This window comes from Camelina sativa, chromosome 9, assembly GCF_030686135.1.
Source record: "Camelina sativa cultivar CO46 ecotype springtype chromosome 9, ASM3068613v1".
Classification (NCBI taxonomy): domain Eukaryota; kingdom Viridiplantae; phylum Streptophyta; class Magnoliopsida; order Brassicales; family Brassicaceae; genus Camelina; species Camelina sativa.
The window spans coordinates 4,110,273-4,127,489 of NC_141888.1; the positions used below are offsets into that span (position 1 = coordinate 4,110,273).

General features: G+C 42.9%; 3 protein-coding genes across 3 annotated transcripts; 2 read left to right on the forward strand and 1 right to left on the reverse strand.

Annotated features, from left to right (window-relative positions):
- The first annotated feature begins 550 nt into the window (after positions 1–550).
- On the forward strand, positions 551–2,302 carry LOC104710390 (peroxiredoxin Q, chloroplastic). Its single transcript, XM_010426969.3, has 4 exons — positions 551–921; positions 1,548–1,685; positions 1,781–1,870; positions 1,957–2,302. Exons 1-4 carry the CDS (start codon positions 715–717, stop codon positions 2,173–2,175), a joined length of 654 nt encoding a protein of 217 aa, XP_010425271.1. The 5' UTR covers positions 551–714; the 3' UTR covers positions 2,176–2,302.
- Positions 2,303–4,791: 2,489 nt separating this feature from the next.
- Positions 4,792–6,957, forward strand: LOC147937697 (uncharacterized). Its single transcript, XM_087465225.1, has one exon. The coding sequence runs from the start codon at positions 4,792–4,794 to the stop codon at positions 6,955–6,957; it is 2,166 nt and encodes a 721-aa protein (XP_087321351.1).
- A 4,226-nt stretch (positions 6,958–11,183) lies between these two features.
- Positions 11,184–13,569, reverse strand: LOC109132528 (uncharacterized). Its single transcript, XM_087465226.1, has 4 exons — positions 13,029–13,569; positions 12,259–12,915; positions 12,049–12,176; positions 11,184–11,975 (listed from the first exon to the last, which is right to left on the reverse strand). The coding sequence occupies exons 1-4, from the start codon at positions 13,567–13,569 to the stop codon at positions 11,184–11,186; spliced, it is 2,118 nt and encodes a 705-aa protein (XP_087321352.1).
- Positions 13,570–17,217: the final 3,648 nt, after the last annotated feature.

The window sequence follows — 17,217 nt, forward strand, 5'->3', positions numbered from 1 at the left end:
AGAAAGAGAAGAAGGAGAACTATGTAATTTCAAGACACATGACAGACTGTCACACATGCCTCATAGTTAGTTTATGAATTATTTCTAAAAGTATAGTCATCTATTATATATACTCATAAATATATTTGAAAACCCAGATTTTTTAAAATCCTAATATTTGATTTTCCTAGGTTATCTAGATTTCCACTTTCCAGGATTGCTTTGTTAAATTTTTTTTTTTAAGCCAAAATTGTTTTTGTGAAAACATATAAATTAAGTAAATAATTAAAATTAAGTTTTCATCTCATTCATTGTGTTCATCTCCTATCCTATTTTGAGGTTGAAAGTATATATATGTATCATCTTAATTAGGAGTCAATTAGATGACCATTGTTGTCTCACTATGCCACACAAATCTATAGCCATATTGAAACAAATGCACATGAAAAATCTGATACTATTGAAACAAAATGCACATGAATCTCAATCGCAATCTCAATCTATAGTCATTTTTAAGTCGTAACGTATCATTTTTACAATTGTTTATAAAAACGACGTCGTAATGTGGCATGTTGTGGTGTTGTGGTTGTGGGCCTCTCGTTTCACAGGGGAGAGAGAAAAATCTTATCTCTGTGGACTGTGGTGTGTTGTGATGTTTGTTTCTCTATCTTTCATCTTCTTGTTTTGCACTTCAAAAGTGGGTGAGAGACGTCCGTTCAGGTAGTGTAAGAAAAAATGGCTGCTTGTTCTTCTTCTTTCACTCTCTGTAACCGCACCACATTTCACTCTCCTGTCCCTCAGAGAAAGACCCTTGTGACCAAATCCCAGTTCTCAGTTCCAACCAAATCATCAGAATCTAACTTCTTTGGCTCCAGACTCTCCCACTCCTCTTATCTCTCTCCACTCTCTTCATCTTCTCTCAAATGCTCAATCTTTGCCAAGGTACATTTCGTTAATCTTGCATTGATGATAATATAGATTGTTTGCTACAACTGGCTAATAACTAGCTCTGGGAATATTATTTATTAGACCAATCCTTTTTTGTAACCAATGTTCAACTGATGTGCCAATGGTTATATATGTTTTTGAGCATTAAGATATAAACATTAGAAAGACATAGATAGATTTCATTGTTTATACACAATTCTCTTTTATATGCTCTGTGTGTGATTTAAGTGTTACTGTACGATTATAATAATCAAATTCTCGGTTTTGTATGCTACTGAAAAGAGATTCTTTAGATGTAAACTGAAACCTATTTGTGGTTGAGAACACTATAAGATGTAAACATTTGAGTATTTTTAGGTTTGAATTTGAATGTTATGATAATAGATATTCAAGAATGTTGCTCTCGATGTAAGTGCAGAGAAACTTGTAATTTGTGTTTGTTCTATAGACTTTACATCTTCACATCCCTTAAATCAAGCCAATGCCATAATGCTCCTGCATATGTATTCATTTTTCTATTTTATACTCATCAAAGACACATTCGACTTCAACTCACAGCAGCATATGCGATTTATGAACTCTCTTTAAGTCTTCTCTTTGTGATGTTTTGGGGACATCAGGTTAACAAGGGACAGACTGCACCAGACTTCACGTTAAAGGATCAGAACGGAAAGCCTGTGAGCCTCAAAAAGTACAAAGGCAAGCCTGTTGTTCTCTACTTCTACCCTGCAGATGAAACCCCTGGCTGCACCAAACAGGTATTTGAGGTTTACTTATATCTCTTTTTCGCATTCATTCTGCTTGTTTGGTGTTGTTAAACTTAAACGTAATTGATTTTATATGTATGCAACAGGCTTGTGCGTTTAGAGACTCTTATGAGAAATTCAAGAAGGCCGGTGCAGAGGTCATTGGCATAAGTGGTGATGACTCTGCTTCTCACAAGGTACACAACATCAAAATCTCTTGATTGTTTGAATAGACCTCATTTCACTTCCCGGGGTTTTAAAGAAGGTGTGGGACTTTGAACAGGCGTTTGCGAGCAAATACAAACTACCGTACACATTGTTGAGCGACGAAGGAAATAAGGTGAGAAAAGATTGGGGTGTGCCTGGAGACTTGTTTGGAGCATTGCCAGGGAGACAGACTTACGTTCTTGACAAAAACGGTGTTGTTCAGCTCATCTACAACAACCAGTTCCAACCTGAGAAACACATCGACGAGACCTTGAAGTTCCTCAAAGCTGCTTGATCATTCTCTCTACCTCTTCTTCTTCTTCTTCTTCTTCTTCTTTCATGATTGTCTCATGTCTGATTCCATGACCTTCCTATATCGTTTCTGTTGATTATAAATTTTTAATAATACAAAGTTAAACAAATGAGAAGTGAGACAACAGGAGAAAGATTCAAGAGTGCATGGTCCGAGTTTGTTGGTTATGGTTTATTGAGCTCTGCCTTGTGGCTATGTGTATATTTGAGTCTCTTGTTCTCATTGTGTACGCATCTTCTCTCTCTCTCTCTCTCTTTCTCCTCATGTTTCCTTTAACACTCCGCTGTTGTGAATTGTTTTGTAACTTGATAAGAACTCAACTCTATATTGACTAAGAACACAGGTTACACGATCAATCGTAGAGCTCAATCCCAAATCTTGATCTCTCGTCAATGCTGCATTCCTAAGATTAAAGAACTTGAAAAGTTTAAGAACACCTTTTGCTTATTGATTTAGAAACTTCTCAAAACTAAATCTCTCTCAAGTCTTATGAACTTCACAAACTCCTCCATTTATATAGAACTAAGCTACTCCTCCATAGAAGTGGATCATCATGATGCAGGATCTAAATGCTTACTCGTCTGTTAGCTAAAATCCCACAAGGTTCTTAATTAGGGCCAGGCGCAAGGAAAGCACTAATCACGTGACTTGTAATTTGTGACACCAGTATATGCATTAATTATCTATATCCATGGTCTTCGTGATATCTGATTAAAGGTGCATTTTGCTACTCTATAATTAGTAATGTTGGTTTTGTATTGTTAAACGATCGAGCATACATTTGTCTTGTTCATCAAAAGTTATTCTGGTTTCGTGTATATAAACCAACGACCAAGACCAGTGACGACACTTATGTTTGTGAATATATAGATGTTGAATGATCCTAAAACTTGGACACCTTAATGTCTTCTTATTCTTCTATGGCGTTTCAAGACGATCTATGATCACGTCTTCGAAATGAGAGAGGGAGAGAGAAAACTAGATTGGAGTATTGATGATGAATGATGATGATGATGATGATGGAAAGAGAGATTTAAGGAGGACAAGTTTATTATGATTGGGGTTGAGGGAGAGAGAAAACGGTGGAGCTTTATGGTTCATGGTTTGATGATAGTGGCCTATTATTTTTCCTCTTCTAATATTTTATCGGTTCTTCTTCTTTCTTGCACCGGAAGCATAGACGAAAAGCCTCCTAGTATTTATGTTCGTATCACGATCGAACTTTGATTCCACCTTTTACTTTCGGTTCACCACATCTTTCGCCTTGTGCTTTGACCTCCACCAAAGGAGAAAAGAGTGGTATTTTAAAATAAGAAATTCTGAAGAATACTTTAACGAGAGACAGAGCCGGCCCAAGACCCAAGCTGATGAAGCATCAGCTTGCGGCCGCATAATATATAGGTCTATAATCGGCCTTATACTATAGAAAGTTCCTTTAGCCTAGTGGTATAAGCAGTGGAAAACATTTAAGATGTCACGGGTTCGACCCTCCAAACTCTTATTTATTTGGGTTTTCATTTTTTTTTTTTTTTTACAGACCTAAAAATATTTTTGGGCTTGTGGCCTCATAATTCTCTGCGACGGCTCTGACGAGAGATGGGAAGATCCGAAGATGTGGTGGCTGGGGAGAATCGTTACACCCTCACACATTTTCTGTGTTAATGTCAATTCCTGAATTCACCCATGCCCCGTCCATAAAGCAAGCAAAGCACTTGCCTTAGAACAAAAGATATAAATTAAATTGAATGGCGTAATTTGCAAGATAGTCTCTTTGGTCTGATGGTTTAGTTGTCATGTGAACCTGTACAAGTTCGAATTCATGCTTTACTACACAACTAGATTAGGTCTGATTATGTGAAATTTTAAGTTGTATTCAAAATATTATTTTATTCATTTGATTTTTTTTTTTCCCTCCAAAGTAAATATATTGATTTAGCAAATGTCATTACACAGAGATTGCAGCAGCCAGTTTGGCTTTAATACAGAATTAGCATAATACAAATTATCAATACAACCATACTTTGCTAAAGCATTTGCTACACTATAACATTCCATCTTTGTAAAAACAAATGAAACTTGACGCATACGTTGTTGTACCCACGATCTACCATCTCGGGCAATAGGCAAGAGGGCCTAAGTCAGGCTTGCCTAATGGGCCGAGGAGGTGTTATTGATCGGCCCATCAGGCCCGGAGAAAGGAAGGGAGCACGGAGACGTTCCGTGCTCGACAGCTCGCAGCTCGGGCCCGGTCAAAGATTCCCGCATTTAAGAGGGTTAATTAGGCTGCGCGGATCGCGCACTATTAATTCCGTATTAATTGAGTAGTAAATGGGTCGGTATAAATATGTAAGGGGGAGGTCATTTGTAAAGGGGCCCGAGATTTTTTTCCAGAAAAAGGCAATACAAATTCAAATTCTAAAACTCTTATTATTTTAGTTCGGAACTGTTTACGGCGACAAGCTCCTCCACAATTAAAATCACTTCGGAAGGAGAAGCATATTCTCTGTTCTCACATTTGGCGCTAGAAGGAGGGGAGTTATCGCCTGACTCTCACCAGTTCCGACTTCATACGCAAGTTCATTCCACACAACCACCGCTATGGCAGCCAGCTCTCCCGATCAGGCATCCTTGGAGGTGATCCAGAAGCTCCTGCAGGACTTGTCCGAGAAGTCCGACCGTCAGCAAGCCGCCTCCGCCGCTCTTACTGAACGTTTCGACAATTTGGAGGGGCAGATTTCCACTCGTTTGGAGGAAGTCACGACGTCCGTAGCCGATCCCTCGGCCTCCCACCGCGCCTACGCCGACCGGGTCGACCTCCTGTCCTCCGACCAAAACCCGCGTCGACGCGCTTTGGATTTCTCCGGTGTGACACCACCTTCCACCTCGCAAGTAGCAGCAACAAATGTCACTCCGGGAGATTCGTTCCCACCTCAAACCAACACACAAACAGCGCTACCGCTGGCCGGCGATGTTCGCACACCGGTTCAGCCTGGCGTCGTCCGATCTTCCGAGGTCCCAGTCCGTCTTCCTCTCCCCGTAGATGGAAACACTTCGGCTGCGGGATATACTGTCAATCCCGAGATCTTCCGCATGCAGAGCGAAATTCGGGACATGCGGTCTGTGATGCATAGTGCAACCACCTCAGCTCCGGATATATTCCGAGTGATCGAGGAGTCGAGGCGAACTCCTTTTTCCGACCAAATAGCCCGAGTCCGCATCAAGGACACTGGCAAAATTAAGTTCTCGAGCTACGAAGGAAAAGGAGATCCGACCAATCACCTCAAGACTTTCTTGCTGACAGCTAGCCGGGTGGACCACGAGCCCCATGAAGCAGACGCTGGGTACTGCAAGCTGTTCGCAGAAACATTTAGTGGACCGGTACTGCTTTGTTTCGCATCCTTAGCAGCTGGCTCCATAGCAAACTTTAACGAGCTGTCGACCTCGTTCGTCAAGCAGTATTCTAGCCTAATCGAAACTGCGGTGATGGATGCTCAGCTTTGGAACTTAAGCCAAAAGGCTGGAGAGTCCCTTCGGTCTTACATAACAAAGTTCAAGGAGATCCAGGTCAAAATTCCCGGACTTTCGGACTCCACAGCCCTGGCCGCGCTTAAGAACGGCCTGTGGCACGAATCTCGCTTCCGCGAAGAGTTGTCCGTGAATCGTTTCCCAACTATTCAGGACGCACTACACCGGGCTTCGAACTGGATAGTCGCAGAAGAAGACAAACTCGCCGCTGCGCAAAAACAAAACGCCCCGTCTGCAGGGAAACCGCGCTTCGAAGCACCTGCCAAAAAGACTCCGCCTACGACTCCGAAGTCCGGGCCGAGCACTTTCGCAGTCACCCAATCTCCCCAGAAGAATTCTCCAAAGAATTCACCGTCCAAACCACCATTTTCACCGCGCTCCAAGAGCGGCGTACTCCCGAGTAACAAGTGGGTCCGAGATGAGGACACGTACTGCGAGCTCCATAAAACCAACAGTCATTCTACTCGTGACTGTAAGAAGCTGATGCATCTCCTCGCAGAGAAGTATGTGGCGGGAGAAATGCCGAATGTCACAATTGAAGAATTGGAGCAAAAAGCGATTCCCGAAATGGACGAGGACGCTCCACCTTCAAAGAAACCAAAGCAGTCTGATGGAAGTGAAGCTCCCAAGAAAAGAATCGATGTGATAATGGGAGGATCGCGTCTGTTTCGGAACTCCATCACTGCGATCAAAGACCATCAGCGGAAGCTCACTAGCCCCCAGCCGAAGCGAGCTAAGTTGATAGCCAGTGATCTACCTGAAATTTCTTTCTCCGAGAAGGAAACTGAGGGGTTGGACACTCCGCACGATGACGCGCTCGTCATCTCGCTTGATGTAGCAAACCACGAAGTCTGCCGAATCCTAATTGATACTGGGAGTTCGGTAGACTTGATTTTCCTTGAGACGCTCACCAGAATGGGTATCGGGAAAGAGCACATCGCAGGACCGCCCTCACCCCTGGTCTCGTTCACTAGCGAGACGTCGATGTCTTTGGGCACGATCACATTACCAGTGTCCACTCAAGGAGTGGTTAAAATGGTGGAGTTCACGGTCTTCGACCGACCTGCGGCCTATAATGTTATTTTGGGAACTCCCTGGCTCTATCAGATGAAGGCGGTGGCCTCGACGTACCATCAGTGCGTCAAATTTCCGACCCCACAAGGAGTCCGGGAGGTTCTGGGAAGCCAAAGGACGGCCAGGAGCTGTTACCTCGCAAGTCACAAACTCCTGATCCAATAGCAACCACAGCTCGAGGTCCCGAAAAATCCAGTTCGGAAGCAGCTAAAAGGTGACCTCACTGAGTCCATTTTCATCAATGGCAAGTTCCCGGATCAAGAAATCAAGATCGGAGTGGGATTGGATAGCGAGCTCCGTGCCGCCCTGATAACCTTCCTGAAAGAAAGAATGGCCACCTTCGCGTGGTCTGTAGACGAGATGCCCGGCATCAGTCCAGAAGTTATTTCCCACGAGCTGAATGTGGACCCTACGTTCCGACCTGTAAAGCAGAAGCGAAGGAAGCTGGGTCCTGAGCGAGCTGAAATCGTTAACAAAGAGGTTGAACGTTTGCTGAAGGCGGGACAGATACGCGAAGTAAAATACCCTGAGTGGCTCGCAAATACAGTCGTTGTCAAAAAGAAGAACGGAAAGTCGCGAGTCTGCGTTGATTTCACCGACCTGAATAAGGCGTGCCCCAAAGACAGCTTTCCACTTCCGCATATCGACCGGTTAGTTGAGTCCACTTCGGGTCACGAGCTGATGTCCTTCATGGACGCATTCTCTGGCTACAACCAAATCCTAATGAACCCGGACGACCAGGAGAAGACTGCATTCATTACGGACCGCGGGATCTATTGCTACAAGGTGATGCCTTTTGGGCTAAAAAATGCGGGAGCAACCTACCAAAGACTGGTGAACCGAATGTTCGAGCATCAACTCGGAAAAACCATGGAAGTTTACATCGATGACATGCTGGTGAAATCGATGGAAGCCAGTTCGCATCTCGCCGATCTGAAAGTCTGCTTCGACGTCCTGGATCAGTTCGGGATGAAGCTCAACCCCACGAAGTGCACCTTCGCAGTTCCATCAGGAGAATTTCTGGGGTATATCGTCACAGAAAGAGGAATTGAAGCGAACCCGAGGCAAATTAATGCTTTCCTGTCTATGAGTTCTCCTAGGACCTTGCGCGAAGTGCAGCGCCTTAACGGACGGATCGCAGCTCTCAACCGCTTCATCTCTCGATCTACGGACAAATGCCTCCCTTTCTACCAGCTGTTACGAAAAGGGGGAAAAACTTTCTTGTGGGATGCGAAGTGTGAGGAAGCATTCGCCCAACTCAAAGCTTATCTATCTGAACCGCCGGTCTTGGCGAAGCCTGAGTTCGGAGAGCCACTCTTTCTTTACGTAGCTGTATCGGATAGTGCGGTCAGTGGAGTTTTGGTTCGCGAAGAAAGGGGGGAGCAGCGACCAATTTTCTATATCAGCAAGTCATTCACCGGAGCGGAGTCGAGGTATCCAATGATGGAAAAATTGGCCCTAGCAGTAGTCACTTCGGCAAGGAAACTGCGGCCTTACTTCCAGTCCCATACGATCATAATCCTGACGACGCAGCCACTTCGGACGGTATTACATAGTCCGAGCCAATCCGGGCGGCTGGCTAAATGGTCTGTTGAGTTGAGCGAATATGACATCGAGTTCCGGACTCGAACTTGTGCGAAGTCACAAGTGCTGGCCGATTTCTTGATCGAACTCCCACTAGCCTCCTCGGCTAGCGACACTGTCGAAATTCCATGGACGCTGTATGTTGATGGAGCTTCTTCCAAATCGGGGGCAGGAATTGGGGTCCGCCTCACTTCTCCTACAGGCGAAGTGATCGAGCAATCATTTCGCTTGGCTTTCAGTGCATCCAACAACGAAGCTGAGTACGAATCTTTCCTCGCCGGCTTACGCCTCGCAGTGGGGATTGGTGTCCGAAAACTTCGAGCTTTTTGCGATTCGCAGCTGGTCACCAACCAGTTTTTGGGGGAGTACGAAACAAAGGATGGCCGCATGGAGGCTTATTTGTCCACAGCTCGGGAGTTAGTCGCCAAGTTCGAGGAGTTCGAAATCACTAAGATCCCACGAAGTGAGAACTCTGCTGCGGATGCTTTAGCATCTTTGGCCTCCACTTCGGATCCTGCGACAACAAGGATCATCCCCGTCGAAGTCATCCAGTTTCCAAGCATCCGGCTGGAGGGCACACACGTCGTGACCCGCGCAATGAAAAAACAGCTGGCCGCTGAGGAAGCAGCTCGTAAGACGGCTGCGGACTCTCGAACCTCGGAAGATCTGGAGCTTGTCTTGCTTACCCCAATGGAAGTTCACCCACCTCTCGCCGAGCTCGACGAAAATTCAGCTCCGGAATCATCGGGCTCACCAGCTGACAATCAAGCCGTTATCCCACATGCCACCTCGAGCAGCACGAATTCTAACAGCTGGGGGGCAGATGACTGGCGGAGCCCGATCTGGGCTTACCTTGAAAAAGGGGAACTCCTAGCCGACAAGTGGGCAGCTAGGAAACTCAAGGTCACAAGTGCGCGGTACTGCATTCACAACGGAATACTTCTACGCCGAAGTGTAGCAGGTCCTTATCTGACTTGCGTGGCCGGTAGAGAGCCCGCGATGCTAATGCGAGCTGTTCACGACGGACCCAATGGGAATCATTCCGGCGGTCGGACTCTGGCTTTCAAAATCAAACGGCAAGGTTACTTCTGGCCTACCATGGTCACGGACTGCGAAAAGTATTCTCGAGCTTGCGAGAAGTGTCAGAAGCACGCCCCATCAATCCATCAACCTACCGAACTCATGTCCTCGGTGTCCGCACCTTACCCTTTCATGAGGTGGTCTATGGATATCATCGGTCCGCTACATCGAGGACCAGGAGGAGTCCAGTATGTGCTCGCTCTTACCGACTATTTCTCCAAGTGGGTAGAAGCGGCAGCCTATGCGAAAGTAACAAGCGACGAAGTGGAACAGTTCGTGCTTAAGAGCATAATCTACCGCTACGGCGTCCCGTGTGAAATCATCACGGACAATGGCCCACAATTCATCTCTTCGAAGTTCGAAGAGTTCTGCGCGAAGTGGAAAATCCGATTCAACAAGTCAACTCCTCGTTACCCGCAAGGTAACGGGCAAGCCGAGGCAATGAATAAGGTCATACTTGCCAACTTGAAGAAACGGCTCGATGCTCGAAAGGGGCGCTGGCCGGACGAACTTCAGGGTGTCCTCTGGGCGATCCGAACAACACCTCGGCGGGCCACTAATGAGACACCTTTCTCCCTGGTTTACGGAGTTGATGCCGTAGTCCCAGTTGACATAGAAGTCCCCGGAGTCCGTACCTCGCTGAACCCACTCCGAGCAGAGGAAAATGAGGAGTTCCTACAGGATACTCTTGATACAATCAACGAGCGTCGGGACCAGGCGTTAGTCCGGATCCAGAATTACCAGAACACGGTGGCTCGGTACTATAACTCCAAAATCCGAGGCAGACCCTTGGCAGTGGGCGACCTCGTCCTGCGGAAAGTCCATGAGAATACCGAGGAGCTCAATGCAGGAAAGCTGGGAATCAATTGGGAAGGACCATACAGAATTACTCGCGAAGTCCGAAATGGAGTTTATCAGCTCGAGGATTCAGAGGGAAAACCAGTCCCGAGGTCGTGGAATTCTCTACACCTTAAACTTTTCTACAGTTAATGTCTTTGTATCGAACTACGATTTGGCTTGATCCCGATAAGGGTACGTAGGCAGCCCACTTCGGGTCCAGCTATCCATATTAATAAAATCTAAAGTTTTCTTAAACTTTTTTTTTTATTAATAATGGCCAAAAAAAAAAAGAAAAAACAAAAAAAAAAAGAAAAAAAAAAAAAAAAAAAAAAAAAAAAAGCCGAAGTCTGACTTCGCATCTACCATTTAAAGCCGAAGTCTGACTTCGCATCTACCATTTTAAAGCCGAAGTCAAACTTCGCAAGCCTAAACCGAAGTTCTCACTTCGTATTCAGCTTTACTTTAAAGCTAAGTTTTGCGAAAAATTTAAACCGAAGTCCTCACTTCGTCCTCCGCTTTACTTAAAGTCAAAGCTCAGTTTCGCAAAATTCCTATCTAAACCGAAGTAATCACTTCGTACCCAGCTTTACTTATAGGTTGGGAGGTCATTTTTCCGAACTATTTAGCCGAGGTTCTCACTTCGCGTTCATTTCTGCTCGTACCATCTTTTTAAACGAAAGATTGTGGAAATGTAGTTCACATTAAAAAAAAAACAAATAAAACGACCTCGGAGCGGTCACCACGACCAAAACACTCCGAAGCGAGTCTAAAAACAAGTACTACAAAACAGGGGGGGCAACTCGTGCCAAGACAACCCCAGAATAGGAACTATTGATTCGGAGGGGCTGGATCAGACGCCGCCTCGGAAAGGGCCAAGCCCAACTCCGCTAGCTCCCCTTCCGACCTAGTGGTCGCCAGGTAGTCGTCCATCCCCTGAGTCGAGAGTTGCCCGAGGTTAGTGCCGGATTCGTCGATTGTGACGTTAAGCGGGTGCTCGTTGCATAAGAGATCGGGCGTATCCGCCAAAAGGTTTGAGAATGCAGCGAGGTCGAGTTCACGGGGAGTCCGAGCTCGGCCTCCTCCTCGTCAGCTTCCTCCTCGTCAGTTTTTAGGAGTCCGAGCTCGGCCTCCATGTCTTGGATCTCGCCTCTAGATATCTCTTCGACCAGCATCCGGTTAGCCCTAATCTCGGCAGCTCGGATCTGAAGCGGGGCTAGCTTCTCCCTCTCTTCGAAGGTGACCTTCACCTCCTCGACCAGAGGACGGAGAGTCCGCCTCATTGCCTGTCTTTCCTCCCTTCGCACCCTCTCAATCTCGCAGCTGTTTCCAGCCTCGAGTAGCTGATTGCGAAGCTCGATCTCGTGCAATCTACTCCTTGCTGCCTTGGCATCCTCCGCGGCTTCGTAGTAAAGGTCCCCCGCCTTCTTTAGCTTGTCTCGGAGGTCCTCATTGGCAATTCCGAGGTCAAGCACCTGTACCTCGGCTCTCTTCATCCGAGCCCGGATTTGTTCGGCTTTCTCCACAGTAGCAGCATTCTCGGCCTCTAACCTGGCGTACTCCTTCACCTGGGCTTCCAGGTCAGCAATCTTTTCCCGGAGGAGGCTCACCTCGGAAGATGAAGGAGATGCAAACAGCTGATCTTCATAAGACGCCACCGAGGAGTTGAACTCGATCATTAGCTGGGAAGTCACAGTTCGTTAAAAACGGTGAAGGTGGTAAATAATAAAAACTGAGAAAGCATGTGTCACTAACCTCGCCAATCTTGTCCGCGAAGCGGAAGAAGTTCGCACGGTTGAGTTCGGACATGTCCGCAAACGCCGGAACCCGAACTCCTGGCCGGGTGTAACTCCTCATCAGATCGGCTGGGGACGCAGGGGGAACTGAAATGGACGAATGACGTCAGTCTATTTGGTCCCCGAGACCCAGCAAGCAAAAAAAAAGGAAACCTCGAGTTATCATTACCTCGGGGGAAGGAACGACGTTCCTTCGAAGGCGGCCTGCCAGAGGAATCCCCGGACTCCTTAGATCTCCTCTCTGAGGAAGGACCCCTATCCTTCGAGCTAGGCTTACTTCGCTCGTCTCCAGACGAACTAGTCCGAGCTCGGCTCTTCTCGCGAAGAGGCGAGGAAGTCTCAGGTTCCTTCCTCTTTTTGGATGAGTCCGACCGCTGGGAACTGACCTCGACGGGGGGAGCTATAACCTCCCGCGGCTCGTCACTGGAGTCAGCTACAATAATTACTGCGGGCTCGGGCGAGCTGGGCTGAGGTTCGGAGGCCCCCGTAAGCGGCTCGGAAGAATCAGTGGGGGGTAACGAAGTCCCGTCTACCTCAGGAGAAGAGGGGCCTGACTTCTTAGGAAGACGAGCTTTGCCCTCGGCGAGCGCTGCCGCCATATTCAACTTCGCCTCCTTTTCGGCGAGTCGGCAAGCCCGTTCCTCTCTGTAATTCATCTCCGAAGTGCTTATAGGGTCGGAGCAAACGAGGGAACGACTCCTAAGCCGCACTGTGGATTCTCTAATCCTTTCGCACGAAAAGGAGTCCCAGGCAATCTGACCCTGGCTGCAAAACCTCGAGAAAAACTCTACGAATGTAGGGCAAAGCAGTCCGCGCTCGAAGTGATCTGGGACAAGAAAAACAAGGAGTAAGTAACAGAAAGGAAAATAGTATATTAAGGGCACCTGACTAAGAGCGCCGTTCTACCAATTTTCGAAGTCCACTTCGATACGTGCGAACTTGCGAGGTGGCCGAAGGTGAGCTCGTTGACCGGGAAGAAAAAATACGACTTCCGCCACTTCTCATCCTTCTCGGGAAGGTCGTCAAAGACCTTCAGTCCGGAAAGCGGGCTTACATAGAGTGTCCCCTTAGTCCGACCAGTCTTCACCGTGTATACTTGAAGAAAGTCGGCTAGGGACAGTTTGTAGTTGAACTCTTCCCCCAGAGTTTGAAGACACATGACGATGCGGACGAAGTTTGGGCACATCTGGGGGAGAGCGAAGCCCAGTTCGAACATCATCTTCACGATGAGTTCGGGGAGAGGAAACGACAGACCGCACGCAGAGAAGAATATCTCAAACGCGCAGCAATACCCTGGTGGAGGATTTTCCGGAGATTCGTGAGCCCCCGGGAATTTAATTTCAATCTCCGATGAAATCCCGGTGGACCCCCTAAATTCGGCTATATTCTCCGCCGAGAGAATTGACGGTGGGTGAGGGCCGTAAACGCCCGGAATCAGGGGTTTCACGGTTTTACCCGACGAGGATTTCGGAGGAGACATTTTTCTTTGAGCGATTCGTGTGAAAAGAAAACGGGAGTTGAAGAACTTTCCGGCGAAAGCAAAGGTTACAGAGAAAAGAGAGAAAAGTCTAAAAACATAAAAGCACAAACACGATTGAAGAATTGGGGTGAGAGAGAAGTCGAGTTTACCTTTATACACGGCACAAGGAAGCAATGATTACCTGGGGAGTGAAAGGTCTCACACCGTTCTCTTTCTCTCTTATAACCAACACGCCACCCAGTGGGCCCCGAGGCCTGTTCGGGAAGGCAAATCCCATCATTATCACGATCAAATCGTGGGGATATGGGGAATATTCAGTTTCCCAAAATTGATCGCTTGAAGGTCAAAAGTCTCCCGAACTATTCAGCTCGGGAGACTTGGGGGGCAACTGTTGTACCCACGATCTACCATCTCGGGCAATAGGCAAGAGGGCCTAAGTCAGGCTTGCCTAATGGGCCGAGGAGGTGTTATTGATCGGCCCATCAGGCCCGGAGAAAGGAAGGGAGCACGGAGACGTTCCGTGCTCGACAGCTCGCAGCTCGGGCCCGGTCAAAGATTCCCGCATTTAAGAGGGTTAATTAGGCTGCGCGGATCGCGCACTATTAATTCCGTATTAATTGAGTAGTAAATGGGTCGGTATAAATATGTAAGGGGGAGGTCATTTGTAAAGGGGCCCGAGATTTTTTTCCAGAAAAAGGCAATACAAATTCAAATTCTAAAACTCTTATTATTTTAGTTCGGAACTGTTTACGGCGACAAGCTCCTCCACAATTAAAATCACTTCGGAAGGAGAAGCATATTCTCTGTTCTCACATACGTGTAGTCCACAATTTTATGTCTTGCAAAAGATTTCGTAAGGAAGCATTTGTTTGTTGGCCATTCACTAATTTGATTAACACTTCGCAGTCACCTTCAAAAACTATTGATTGATATCCTCTGATCCAAGCTTGTTGTAAAACTATAGATTAATTTTATTAACATTTGATTTTTTTTTAAACCAGATTTCTTCACACATTCCATCTTGCAATACAGTTTCTTTGTATATTATTACATGATAATACAATTAGATTTTAATTCTATTCACTCAATCCCAATGAGTGATATTTATAATTTTCATATAAAAAAATGTTTATTGTATCAAATTTATACCTTACTTAATATTTTATAAAAACAAAAATTAATAAAACATAATTCTCAGAAAAAAAAACTGAAAACTAATTTTATCTCATGTTTGTAAAACTAACAATATCTTAAATATATTTTTTTTCATATTTTGTAATCTCATAAGTAATAGTTTTACTACTTGTCCAACATTATCATAAATTAATCAAAAATTCAAAGATGTTATTACGAGAAAATTATTTGTTTATGTAAAGGTGAGTATCTACAATTCTTTTTCTTTTAGGATTAATAATTGACATTATAATTTATTTAATTATGGTATTATAGTAATTAATTGTATAATTTCTTAATTCTTTTTCTTATAGAATTAGTAATTTAAAATTAGAATTAGTATTATTTTTTATATACATATATGAACTATCTTTTTATATTTATTAAATTGTTTAAATTTTTAATTTCTTATAATTTACAAATATGTTAAAACAAAGTTTTTGTATAACACATGAAAAAAAAAATTGATTGTTAAATTGACATATATCGCGATCACATGAGTTACTAACTTTGAAAACCAATGTTTATATAATAACATAATATTGAGTATGCTATCAAATCATTCACCAATTGCAAAACTTAAGAAATTACATTAATTTCTTATTTTGATTATCCTATTTTTCTTACATTATGTTAATCACTAATTTTAACACATTAAACCTTTTCATACTTTGATCAGTTTTCTGTATAAATTTCTTTTACTATATGATTATAATAAATAATAATTGCAAATATTTTCCTTATTAATTGCACATATTTTCCTATTGAAATTAGTAATTTTTAATAGATAACTTTCCTATTAGAATGAGTGATATAATAAATTACTTTTGGTTTTATATACTTTCAAAAATATTAATTGTAATCCTTTTAACACATGTCAAAATATTATCGATATACCCGACACATGTCGCGATTATATAAATTACTAACTTTGAAAACTAAGGTTTATATAATAAGATGAGTTTTTTGGGCTCACATTTTCCTTTCTTTTATTTTGGTTTTCATTTGTTCTTTTATTGTTTTGATTCCTTTTTACTTGGCAAAACATCTTTTAATATTCAAAAAAAAAATCCATGAAAAATCAAGAAATTTGCTGCAAAATATTTCATTAGTAGAATGTCTCATATTTTATCAAATATTTCATGATTTTTAATACTTTTAAGATATTTAAATATAAGTGTTTTAATCTCTTGTCTATATCTTAGTGTTTTAATATTTATTTATTTTTCGTCAAAAATGAATTTATATTAATGAATTAGAAAAGTCTTCATACATCTGGTTTAAAAGCTAGCATAGAGGTGTAAAACATTCAGAGTAAAAAAGTATTTGCAGACTTGCATATGTATCTAGTAAATGAGCTGCCTTGAGTAATATTTATATTCAACAATTATGTAATATAAACTGCTATGGAAAACATTTTAATAAAAAAGGAAAAACAATTAATTAAAAAACGAATTCAGTTTGTCTTTTTTTTTTTTTTACCTCCAGTTCGTTGTTTTATAGCGAAGTATCATAAATTGTTACATCAGCATAATCTTCATTTTTGTATTGCATCTTTGTTGTTATTTTTCATTTTTATAAATAATAATGTGAAACATAAAAAATATTAATTTGATTGCTAAAACACAAAAAAAAAAATCATATTGCCATAAATGGTTACATTTTATCAAAACTTTCTTTACCACGTTTATCAAAACATCTATAACATATACATTATAGCTTTTTCATTAGGAGGTTTTACATGAAGTTTTCAGTATTATTTCGATTAATTAAACAACAAGAAGCAAACAGGAAGTGAGAGATTGAAAACCATTTCTATAATAAGAACTTTAAGAAACTCATTTGTGACTTGTTTAGAAACACATTTGTTAAATGTCTCTTAATTATTGGTTCAATTTTTAATGTTTAGTTACATATTTTAAAGTAAATTAAAAGTATTCATATTATATTAGTATGGTACTTTGAAAGGGTCTCTCACCCTTGGAAATGCTCTTATTAGTTACTAAAATTTGAGAAAGCCCAGTTCCTTAGTCATTAATTTTGTTTGTTAAACTTTTCTAGTGCAAATAATGAGCAAGTGAAGCCTCTTCTTGCAAGGTGAATCATTTGTATATCTTTATTTAAGATGACAAATTTACTTGCATAAAGAAAGACAAATAATTCACCTTAATTCACCTATTGACAAATAATTCACCTTAATTAATGTGAATTATCCAATTTATCCAATTGAAAAATAAGGTGAATTATTTAACATTAAATTCAAAAAAAAAATAAGGTGAATTACTTGGTAAATTTATCCAATTTTTATATAACTTTTGCTTGGTAAATTAAGGTAAATTATCTGTCTCTCTATCAATAATTCACAAATAATTCACCTTAATTGTTACATTTATCCAATCTTTATATAATTGTTACTGGTTTCCATGTCAACCTATTAAAATTATTGATTTAGCTAGTTTTTACTACCAATGTAAC

Bases quoted from the DNA above. Each gene is read 5' to 3' on its own strand.
- LOC104710390 (XM_010426969.3), top strand. From the start codon at position 715: ATGGCTGCTTGTTCTTCTTCTTTCACTCTCTGTAACCGCACCACATTT. The intron at 1,686-1,780 runs GTATTTGAGGTT...TGTATGCAACAG, and splicing joins CCCCTGGCTGCACCAAACAG to GCTTGTGCGTTTAGAGACTC. The intron at 1,871-1,956 runs GTACACAACATC...GACTTTGAACAG, and splicing joins ATGACTCTGCTTCTCACAAG to GCGTTTGCGAGCAAATACAA.
- LOC147937697 (XM_087465225.1), top strand. From the start codon at position 4,792: ATGGCAGCCAGCTCTCCCGATCAGGCATCCTTGGAGGTGATCCAGAAG.
- LOC109132528 (XM_087465226.1), bottom strand. From the start codon at position 13,569: ATGTCTCCTCCGAAATCCTCGTCGGGTAAAACCGTGAAACCCCTGATT. The intron at 12,916-13,028 runs GTTCGCACGTAT...TTCTTGTCCCAG, and splicing joins CACCTTCGGCCACCTCGCAA to ATCACTTCGAGCGCGGACTG. The intron at 11,976-12,048 runs GTTAGTGACACA...GTGACTTCCCAG, and splicing joins TCGCGGACAAGATTGGCGAG to CTAATGATCGAGTTCAACTC.